General features: G+C 35.7%; 3 protein-coding genes across 6 annotated transcripts; 2 read left to right on the top strand and 1 right to left on the bottom strand.

Annotated features, from left to right (window-relative positions):
• Positions 1-47: 47 nt before the first annotated feature.
• Positions 48-6,089, bottom strand: LOC112466871. Of its 4 annotated transcripts, none has more exons than XM_025035213.1 (4): positions 5,989-6,089; positions 5,175-5,204; positions 4,280-4,337; positions 48-3,215 (listed from the first exon to the last, which is right to left on the bottom strand). In XM_025035213.1, exons 1-4 carry the CDS (start codon positions 6,072-6,074, stop codon positions 1,920-1,922), a joined length of 1,470 nt encoding a protein of 489 aa, XP_024890981.1. In that variant the 5' UTR covers positions 6,075-6,089; the 3' UTR covers positions 48-1,919. The 4 variants fall into 4 exon arrangements, with proteins under 4 accessions (XP_024890981.1, XP_024890978.1, XP_024890979.1 ...); XM_025035210.1 differs by having other exon boundaries at positions 5,036-5,204; positions 5,989-6,022; XM_025035211.1 differs by lacking the exon at positions 5,989-6,089 and adding an exon at positions 5,513-5,650 and having other exon boundaries at positions 5,036-5,313.
• A 615-nt stretch (positions 6,090-6,704) lies between these two features.
• On the top strand, positions 6,705-7,694 carry LOC112466874. The gene is made up of 2 exons (XM_025035215.1): positions 6,705-6,847; positions 7,286-7,694. Exons 1-2 carry the CDS (start codon positions 6,741-6,743, stop codon positions 7,581-7,583), a joined length of 405 nt encoding a protein of 134 aa, XP_024890983.1. The 5' UTR covers positions 6,705-6,740; the 3' UTR covers positions 7,584-7,694.
• Positions 7,695-7,700: 6 nt separating this feature from the next.
• Positions 7,701-11,824, top strand: LOC112466872 (vesicular integral-membrane protein VIP36-like). Its single transcript, XM_025035214.1, has 7 exons — positions 7,701-7,815; positions 9,039-9,154; positions 9,269-9,466; positions 9,632-9,794; positions 10,108-10,274; positions 10,437-10,500; positions 10,575-11,824. Exons 1-7 carry the CDS (start codon positions 7,701-7,703, stop codon positions 10,724-10,726), a joined length of 975 nt encoding a protein of 324 aa, XP_024890982.1. The 3' UTR covers positions 10,727-11,824.

Genomic DNA, 11,824 nt, shown 5'->3' with positions numbered 1-11,824 from the left:
AGATAAAGATTTGTGGAGTTGCTCGGTGAAATAATCAATGAACAAGCTTGTAGTTTCGAGAGTTTATTATAAATCTCATCCTATGTACACTCTTAGGTATGTCTCTAACGTTTCTACTGATCGAAGTATAAAAGTATGTCCTAACGATTATTCGTTTAGCCCTGAATAATTATTGATTTAAATTACATTTTTTGTATTAATAAGAAAATTAGCCAATATTGTAATATATAAACCACTTTTCTCGAAATGGTATAATGTACAATTTTAAAAATTAATAACTATCCTCGACAGACCTAAACGAATAGATCGACTGACACTGGAAATCGCTTTGGTCGAATTATTTGATCGTCTCTAATCCTCATTTATTATATGATGGAAGGTCGAAGTAATATTTCTAGCTCAATACATATATATGCTTTGTATATATCCCAACAAAGATTTAATATAAAGGCAACGTAATATCATCCTTAATGGATAACATCAGAATATATTTAAATCTATGGCAAATGAAAGGTCTTGAATGCAAGAGTTTGACAAATAAGATTGTATGCAAAATAAAATTTTTTTTCAAAGATATACATTTTCTCTTTGTCATTTCTTGTTTTGCTCTTGAGATACACTGTATAATAACGTACAATTTCGCATTTATATCTTATATCTTCGATTTTTACAGTTGTCGACTTTTAGATGTTAATATTTTTCGATAAATATTCCGAATAAGTTGCATGAATAATTATCACGTTCTTATTAAAAACATATAGAAATAATTTGTATCGATAAAAAATTATATACTTAATATTATATAATATGTAATTATTGAATCTTCTTTTATATGTGTTATGGATTGTTTATAATAATCAACAATATTTCATTACATAGAGTAGGTCATAAAACGCTGCTATTATAAATGCAATAGTAACGTTGCAACTTATCTGGTAGTAACAATTTGCTAGAAAATATATATATATAATTTCGTATTATAATTAACTTGCAAAAATTTGTTCGTGATAACTCAATTTGTGGTGGACATAATATATTTTTAATCACCTTGTCAAATTCAACGAATTACAAATTAGAAATATAAATATTATATTTCGTTATTAAGAATTAAACACGGAGAGATATCTTTCTAATATTACATATGAGTATTACATCGTATGAATAAGCGTCGGATATGAAATATGAATTTTCTAACGATAATATCGATGAGATAACATATGCATAAAACAATATTCAAGAAATTATTCCCAAATAAGCATTCTGTTAGATTAATATGACGCTACGTTACGGAATCTTTTTTATTTATAGGAGTAAAAGCTATTTATCATGATCTATCTAAAACATTAAAGATAATTATAAATCATAAATCATAGGTCGGAAACATATACTAAAATTAAACACATTACATTTCTGTACATGTGGGTTTTATCATATTCTATATTATACCGCATTAAATGTTGGTACATTTCATAGAATCAAGTCTTTATTTGTAAAATAGTCATGTCAAAAGTTAATAAAATTGTACTCTTCACTATATAATTTATTCTTTCCTTTCTAAATAACTTTATCCCAAAATTGATATAGAAAAATTATGCACTACAACAATTTTAGCAATTTACACGGTGGAAATAGCATTGAATTCTTCTAATTTAATTGTTGAAAATGTAGCTATATTATATTTTAAAATTTCGAAAAAACTTTCCGAAAGTTAGAGAAGAAATACAACCCCTGTTCAAGAAAATTTTAAAAACAATAAAATGAGGATACAGTTATTTTTAATTAATTAATTAGAAAAGAAACTATTTACTAGCAAAAGGTAAAATCAATGCTTCTAGTTGTGTATTTTTTGGTACTTTTCTCGAAAATATAAAAATTTTCCTTTTTTTCTGTATAATGACACATTGACTGTCCATGATAGTTTACATGATAACACACCATTTTTTTGTACTCTCAGTTGGTTCAGCCGTCATTTTATTGTCATCATTCTTTATCCCGCTAATGTCTAACTTGGTAGAGTCGAAATTATAAGGTGTGGCTTTCGGCGTGGACACCTGCATGCTAGGTATGCGCAAACCTTTCAACAGATTTATAGATGTACTTAGTAAACTACCCTCTCCATCCGTTTTCTGCTTTTTTACCGAGCTCCAATTTTCTGTTTCAATTTTACGTTTTCTGTCCAATGGGCTACCATTCGTAGAGAAACTGTCGGATAGTAAACCGCTACCATAATGTAAGACTTTAGCTTCTGTTCCTTCATCCTGCGGCATAGACATAGTCGATGTATTCACGAAAAGAGAACTATTCGGTGATATCCTTCTCTCACGGAAAGTAACGTGACGCAGTCTACCGATGGAATGTCTTCCCGAGATGTTTCTCAGCGTCTTTCCAAATGACAGGTCTCTTAAATGTTGACTCGGCATGCCTTCCGAATTGCTTACGTCATAGAGCTTCGAATTATCTTTCAGACAATCGTTGAGTCTGATTTGTACATCTTTTAGCATTATAGATGAATCGTAAGAAATGAATGATGCATCATTTGCAGCGTCATCGATCTTTTCTTTATCATTCTGAGTGTCGCTCTGTGTAACGGATTCCGACATTTCGGATACTTCCGACGTTGTGGATTCAACAATGTCGACTGAGTAGCTCTCATTATTGGTTTGAGCTTCGCTTCGCATCTCTTCTTTTTCATTTATACCGTTCTTCATCTCCTCCTGTACCGGAGGCAATTCTTCTCCCTTATCATTGTCCTTTGGTTTGTCGTCTAATTTTTCTTCTCCATTGTTTACCAAACTTTGATCAATTTCATATGTTAATTTAATATCATTCGCATCTTGCTCTTCCACTTCTTTGGTTTCAGCATTAACATTTTCTAATAAGACTTCCTCTTTTTCTTGTTTTTCTTGGGAAACAGTTTTGCTCTCCACAAATATTACTTCCTGGTTAGTTTTCGTAGAAGTTTGAAGTTCGCTTGACATCTGTTCGGAGGAATGATCAATATATTCTTTGCTCACAGTAGATTTCTCAGCTTCAATAGTTTTGTTGTTACTGTTCTCTTCTGTAACATTTTCTTTGTGAATTGAAACATTCAACTTGACTTCAGCTTCTTCCGATCCCGGCTGCATCTCCGCACTTTTGGTTTCTGGATTTTTCATTAGTACTTTTAATTGCTTTATTGCTTGATGTTCAACTTTTGCTGGAGGACGAAGTTTGCTCTATAACATACATTATTTCCACATTGCAAAAACCCAAGAGGCAATGCAAAAAGAACTTAACAAATAATTGAAAGTCATAGACTTATCATTAGCATGAGCTATTTGTGCGTTTCAATAAATTTACAATTATTTTGTGAATTATATTTAATTAATATTCTTATTTATGCATAATATTTATGCATATTTTTCTACAATTTTAATTTTATTAAATCTAAAAATATATGTAAATATATATGTATATAAGCGAAAATTTTTCTCATAAAATTAGCAAGTAAGAATCAAATTGTTACTAAATATCAGTAAATAAATTAATACAGATAAAATATTTTTATGTTACATAAAATTAGATTTTTCAATTAACTTTCTTACTGTCTCTTCCTTTCTTTCCATTTCTTTCTCTATATATAAATTATAAAATGTAAGGAGGCACAGATATATAAAATTGTTAATAGCTGATAACATACAACATTTATGAAATATTTGATTTAGCTAAGAAAATAAAAAAACCGACCTGTAAACATATTACACACAAGCAATATCAAACCATTATAATACATAAAATAGTATCGTTATAAATTCGAACTGTGTGATAAGCCCATACCTAATCTTTTATGGGTCGATATCACAGTCTCCGATTAACGTGATCATCTGATTAAACTCACTCTTCGTCTCTTTCTAGGGGGACAGTTAGAAAGAGATGCAGAGTGAGTTTAATCGGAGGATCACGTTAATTGGAGACTGTGATATCAGCCCTAAAAGATAACATTATCTTAATAGTAAATTTAATAAAGGTTCTTAGTAGAGTATCAGTGTTGTTTTAAGAAATTAATACTTAATATTGTCCAAACAGATAAAGCACAACACATTAAATACATAAAACGTAATAAATTTCAATCATTGAATATGTTAATCATGAATATGTTATAACATAATCTCTAAATAATTATTTAATATTTTTATATTACAATCAAAATAATCATATTATATACATGTATTGTTTCAGATAACAATTTTGAAATATATCATAATAAAATAAGAAATTAAGAGAAATTAAAAGTCTATACCTTAAAATTCTTTCCTGGTCCAGACGGTATTTTTTTCTGTATTCCAGTCAGTTTTGGCCTAAAACAAAAATAAGATATTCACAATCAATGAAGAGATAAGCCATATTGCAAATGGCCTTTGAGCAAGAAATTCTGGAGGTGATGAGAGGAACAAATTCAAAAGTAAAGAAGATAAACCAAAGTTTCTCATGTCTAAAAATGAAAATATCTTTTTGTTTCTTACATGCATCGTCATAATATTCTCTTTGTAAAATAAGAAACCTGAAAAACACATTGGTGTCTTGTTCATCAATCTATTTAATCTCAAAATGTCTTAAAATGACTCGACTCGACTCTCACTTTAAAGTTGATATCTGGATTACCAGCCAAATTAATTCTTCATTTCAAAATTCTGTGACACTTACATGATACGATTACAGATTATCGCAGAGATATATTTAAGAAACGCTACGAGATGTGATCTCGATAGCCCCCAGTCTCCCAATTCATTAGCAAACAGTTACAGAACACAAAGCTCCGACACCCTGTAAACTACAGCGGCAAGCAACCAACAAGTTCCAGGCGTTGCATCGAAATGCCAACGTGCGCAAACAGTTTACAACTAAATCCAAGGCCAACTCCACTCCAGGATGGCCCAGGGAGAGTTGACCGGAGGGCAAGACTCGAGAGAGAAACAAGCGTACGTACATCCCGCGCGGACTGAGAAACTCTGGCGGAACTTGCGATTCGCTGTTTTTGCTGATTGTTTCTACAAACCTGTTCGAAATCTCGGACTCGCGCTGTCTCTCGGGCAAGCTAGATTCAGAAGCTCTCGACGGCGCGGTCGTTGCCTTGAGCCTCCGAACGTACAAATTCCTCTCATCGCCCCCAGGGGCCGCCTTCTTTGGCGTCTTACCCATGGCCACGACTGCGATTAGCGGCGTGCCTATTAGTTGTGCCCGATTAATCTCCACACGCCCTTTTTTTTCTTTTCTTTCTGTCTTTGCCGATCCTTACTTGCGTGCAAACGCAACAAGCCCGCGTGAGGTCCCCCACTTACAGCGTATACGGCAAATTAAGATCTTGCTTCTACTATTACTCCACTCGCACTCTCTCACACACGCATACACACGCTCTCTCTCTCTCTCTCTCCCTCCCTCTCGCTCGATCTCTCTCTCTCTCTCTTTCTTCCGCTAGCTCTCGCCGCCTCTCGCCTCCTCCTCCGCTCAAATATTAATAATCGCCCTTTCTTACGCTCGTCGCGGCCGATTACTCGCGACGTGGACCTCGCCGTACGAATGCGGGCGCCGGTATCTCGTGCACGAGAGCCGGGAGAGCGGGACGAACGGCTCCGTCGAGTTCAAGCGCACGTACGTACTACGCAGGACGCCATACAACATACAACCGCCGACCGATTGCACGACGACGCACAACGAGAGGGCACGATGGATGCGAGCACGTGCGCAGGCGCGGATGCGCGTCAGCGGCCGGCCGCTCTCTCATAGACGCTTTAAAAAAAAATTCGCACGAGACGACCGGGATCGCGTCTCTCGACGATGGTTTTAGGCGACCCGCGGAGTTTCGGAGTATGTCGGGTTACGGGCGACGACTCGATCGAGGGAATCGTGCACGGAACGGAATTGACTCGAACTGACCGTGAACCCGTGTGAACGTGAACTAGGAGCGACCGACCGCGCGTGTGTGCGGCGCATACATGTGTACATACATACACGACCGGCAAGCCCTCATCGTTTCCTCGTGTGCGTCCGGCGAAATCACACAATGACACAATCCCGGGTGCAAACGCGGCGGCCATGGAGCGGCGATGGCGGCATTTGCGGTGGCGTTGTCGTCGCTTTCGCGCGCTCGCGTACGAATTGAAGCTAGGGATGTATGGAGGAGCGTAAAATATCGATATTTCGGCGTATTTGATCGAAATATGGTATTTCGATATATTGATTGAAATATGTATATCGATACTGGAGAATATCGTTAATTTTTGAATTTTTTAGACAAGTTTTTAATATGTATATATTACTTTGAATGCTTGTTGAATAATGATAAAATTCTCAATTCTATGTATCATCTGGATTTGATTTGTCTGGTACCTGCAGACTCTTAATCAATAAAAAGGTCTTAATGCCTGCAACGTAGACATCAAAACATAATCGATGCACGGAAAATCAGAATGTATAGCCGCGAGATACGTTCGGACGATGAAACACACGTCTGAAATCTGTTATAAGACCAACGGTCTCGCGAAAAACTCACTTCGAGAGGCTTGCGCGACCGACGTCTTTTCGGCGAATACAGACGGCGAAGAACCGTAAAGATTGAGTTTCTACATTAATTTCGCACGCGAATCGAAACGTAACGTAACGTTACCATCCGTCCGTTTATCCGTCGCTATTTAGATATTAAAAGATATCAATATACGTACCTCACGACGACGGTGCATCCTTGCTCCTGGAGTGATGGAGAGATGGAGATAACTTTTGGATCGTTCACTGTCGATGCCGAAATCGCGATAACGCGATTATACACGCGACGTACGCGATCAGTTTCACGTGAGATTCACTTCCGCGAACGGTAAGTCGCAGGAGCCATCAGTGCGATTCGAACGCGATACCTACGTGTTAGCACTGTGAGCGCGTTTTCGCAACCGACCGCCATATTGAAACTATCGAACGGGCAAAGTGGCGATCCTCGAATAAGAAAAATCGATTGAATCGAAACGGCCGGGCGGCGAAGCCGCAAGCCGCAATAATTTTACGCATATAATGTAGAATTAAGATCCGACGTGTATCCAAAATAATAGAATAGTCGTTATAAATGCGACCAATTATAGAATATATATGCACGTATGTACATACCTATACATATGTGTGATTATTCTCGGGCAATCGCCAGAATCGCGATATAACGGCGCTTCAATTAGTCAAGACGAAAAGTTACTTCGCGAGACACTCCCGACGTTTTCTCGCGCGCGAGATTCACTTTCGATTCCCGTGAAACTCTTCTTCTCAGCTTCTCTTTCTTTCCCCGTGAAATGGTACTCGATCCTGGAGTTTCCGGATTCGCCAAACGATTTCAACGATTTGAACGCGAGCCGAGATATGACGCGTTCTGCCACCGACGAGCTACTGATCGAAGACGGTCAACTCGGCGTGAATTTTCGCGACCACCGGCCACGACGATAATCGACATTAAGTATCGATTGTCGAGTGTCGCGTTGGGCGCGAATCGAATCGCTCGGCGACGCTCGGATCTCGGGGGGTCGGGGTCGGGGTCGGAGACGACGTTGGTTAGCTCGGCGAGCGCGTGAATCGTGAATGGCCTTTATTCTGGTGGTGCTGTCCGTTTCTACTTCGGCCGTGCGCGCTGTGACTCTTCCACCCACGTGTTTGTAGTCGAAACGAACGATCGGGAGTCAGCAGTCAACATGAGCGCGATTTCGTGGCTGTTTCTACTCGCCGGCGTCCTGGAGTCCCTCGCTACGGAATGGAACACGCAGGACTACATGAAGCGAGAACACTCTCTGATCAGGCCGTATCAAGGTGCGCCGATTTCGTTTCCTTCCCTTATCGCGCCTCCCGAGATCTCGCGAAAGTCCCGTCGCGTCGGGACCCTCCAGGATTTTCTTGTTCATTTATTATCTAATCCGTAATTTCCGAGCCAGCTCGCCAGGAGTTTGAGGTTACGAGGCGACTAATTAATGCGGAGAATTTATTACTTTTCACAGATAACGACGTTAATGACGAAGACACCTACGTCTTTCGCAGCTGTTTCAACATTCGCGAGATCAGTAAATATACGTGGAACAAAGAGTCGATTTTTTTTCTCAAAAGAAACGCGTGAACTCAATTTTTTTAAATTATGGATCCTCTCTGGGAATCCTGTTGCGCGCCAGCGCGCGCGGGAGGATTTGCTGGTTCATTTATTATCTAATCGCGATCCGCGAACCAGTCCACCAGAAGTTTGAGGTTATGAGGCGACTAATTAATGCGGAGAATTTATTACTTTCTAAAGATAGCAGCGTTAATAAAAAAAAATACCTACATTTTTTTTCTTAAAAAAAAATGCGTGAAGTCTAATCTTTTAATTTATATATTCCCTCTGGGAATCCTGTCGCGCACCAGGATTTGCTAATTCATTTATCATCTAATCGCAATCCGTGAGTCAGTCCACTATAGGTTTGACCACGGTCTTAGTTTGACGTTACGAGGTGACTAACTAAGGCTAATTAATGCAGAGAATTAATTTTTCATAGATTGTAGCGTTAATGAAAAAAGAGATAAGTACCTACATGTTTCATAGCTGTGTCGCAAGATTAAATATGTATAGATCAAAGAGTCACTTTTTAAAAGAACGCGATTTCTATTTTTTTTTCCAAATCACAGACCCCTTAAAGATTGATAAATTGATAATTTAAAGAATTTTTTGTGATATGATATTAAAAATATTCAAAGAGAGAGATTAGTGATGTATATAGCATGATATCGGCGAAAGTTTTAACATGCAATGAGTTTCTAATATATTTTTATCTTGTATATATTAAGTAGACTGTAAATTAATTATTTATGATAATGGCTATTAAATATTTATCAAATCTATCATCATCTTTTATACATTCGCGTTATAATAAACATGTTATTTTATTCCTGAATTTATATTTGATGTGTATTTATCATTCTTTTCATATATTTATAATTCGTACTGTTCTATATATTTACGATGTAAATGCTTTAGTTTATTTATAAAGATATGTTTATTATAATAGGCACAAGTATGACGATACCTTACTGGGACTTCATGGGAAGCACAATGGTAACCAATAATTATATCAGGTTAACACCTGATTTACAAAGTAAACAAGGTGCCTTATGGAATTCTGTGGTAAGTATTCTACTTATATTTGTACATGTTTTCGACATATAACTTTTTAATGTGAAAACTATATAATATATATGTATTGTCTACTAATTAAGATTTTTAAACTTGTGTTTATAGCCGTGCCATATACGAAATTGGGAACTGCAAATTCAATTCAAAGTACATGGAAAGGGAAAGGAATTATTTGGAGATGGTTTTGTCATTTGGTATGCCAAGGAAAGAATGAAGTCAGGTCCGGTATTTGGGAGTCAGGACTATTTCCAAGGATTAGCAGTGATACTTGACACATACAGCAATCATAATGGCCAACATAATGTACGTTAATAATGCATTCTTATAAAATCTGACTATAGTTTGAGTAGTCGATTAAGGTTACGTAACTTTGATTGTTTTCAATCATCCAAAACTTAAGATTCTCATATTTATGTCTTTATTTTTCCGTATCTTCTTTTGATACTTGAATATTATTATTTGTGACAGCATCAGCATCCTTACATCTCAGCAATGGTCAACAATGGATCTCTGCATTACGATCACGATCGTGACGGCACTCATACGCAACTCGCAGGTTGTGAAGCAAAGTTCAGGAACTTAGAACATGATACACACTTAGCTATAAGATACGAAAGAGATGTCCTAACTGGTACGTAAAGATAATTAAACATTTAAACACATTGTGTCTTTTATACTATAGCGTGTGTCATAATATATCGTTTGTTAAATTCTATCTTTTCTTACACTTCTTATTCATCATTTGTACTTTGTCCTGGCACGTTACGTGAATTGTATTTTTTCTGCTTTTTTGTGCCAGCTTCATAATTGTCTCTTTCTTGAATTGCAAATGTATGTATACACGCATACATATATGTACTTATTTACCAACCAGAATTACACGCATATACTCACACATAACTCTATGTTTCTTATAACGTTTTTTTTTTCTTATTGTAATGAAGTTTCCACGGATCTCTCCAACAAAGCAGCATGGAAGCAATGCTTTCAAGTGAATCAAGTCAAGCTTCCAACAGGATATTACATTGGAATTTCTGCTACCACGGGTGATCTGTCTGACAATCATGATATATTGTCAATTCGTTTGTTTGAATTAGACTTACCAGATGATGTAAGTAAAAACTAAATTTATTCTTTTTCTATGCTTCTATTATATTAAATATTTGATATTATACATGTAAAGCACATATCTCGTTAGCAAATAAAGATGTGAACTATTTCATTAGAGTAATAAACAAATTAGCGATACTTAAAAATATATGTCAATTTACAGCCTAAGGATCAAGAAGACAGATCACAAATTGTGCCATCAGCAGCATTCTATGACGCACCAAGAGGTATGCAGATAAAAATAAATTGTTATTGTACATGTGTATAAATTTAGTATTCTAATAGAAATCTCTTGTTTCAGAACGCATAGAAGATCCGAAGCAATCGAGTATGAGTGGAATAAAACTTTTCCTACTGATGTTAGTTGGTGCGCTCTTTTTAATAGCTTGTGTTGTCATGGCCATTATGTTTTACCAAAAGCATCAAGAAAATAGTAGAAAACGATTTTACTAAGTCAGATTTCAGGTAGTGTATGTGTGTGTCTTGAGCGTCGCAGCTTACCGATTTCTCTTCTATTCAAGATTTTTTGTATACAAAGAGTAAATTACGAAATGCTCATAAGACTGTCTTTATTTGGGGTTTCTATTAAAAAATTAGTAGATATAAATCTTTTTTTTGTCTATAAGAATAAAAGTCTTCAAGGTAAAGGAGAGACGTGTATGTGTGTGTGTGTGTGTGAATAGAAGTATTCTAATTCCAATTTGCAGAATGTTGCCCCATTGGATTAATTGTCGATGTCATTGATTGGACTCAATGTACATTTATTTGATTTTATTATAGTCAGTAAAAATACGTATTTATTTACAGTTCCTTTACCAAAGTTATTACTTTTTGAAATGCCAGGTGGAATTTAACGAAATAAGTTTTTATATATTTGACTTATAAAAAATATGTAGAATGGAGAGATATATCATAATGAATGTATGACATGTACATTATTAATTGTATTTTAGAAAGGTCTTGGAAAAATTCGTATATTATATGTATTAATTTCAAGCCAAATGTTCATATGCACGAGATCTTTATGCTAATATATACTTTTTCCAGAACCTTTTTGTCTGTATAGGTTGGAACTAATTAATTCTAAACTCCAGTGATTTTAAATACTTAAGGAAATAATACATCACAGATAAAAGAGATATTTGTTTAAGGAGATAAATTATAGAAATCCAGTTTAATTTCTATTTATGCAATTTTTTTGCGTAATCATTTCATATGCAGATTAAATACAGAAAAGACTTTATTAACATAGATTTTATATTTGTACATAAAGGAAATTAATGTACTCAAAGCTCCCATATTGCATACAGTTTGTGATAAATATTACTTGCAGATTATATAAATGCAATTATCTAAACAGGCAACTGGCCATAAGAATTATGCAGTGTTAGAATAATGTCTAACATTGCATGAAAGTATATGCAATGTGGGGGGATTCTACTGTATTTCAATATAAAATAACTACATACATAGTAAAACTCTGTATTGTAATCCTTTTATATGGAAACTAAGAAAAAGGGAACCAAACCGTTTAATAAACAATTGTCTTGT

This window comes from Temnothorax curvispinosus, unplaced genomic scaffold, assembly GCF_003070985.1.
Source record: "Temnothorax curvispinosus isolate PA1 unplaced genomic scaffold, ASM307098v1 QBEX01016635.1, whole genome shotgun sequence".
Lineage (NCBI taxonomy): Eukaryota > Metazoa > Arthropoda > Insecta > Hymenoptera > Formicidae > Temnothorax > Temnothorax curvispinosus.
This window is presented reverse-complemented; position numbering and strand designations above follow the sequence as displayed.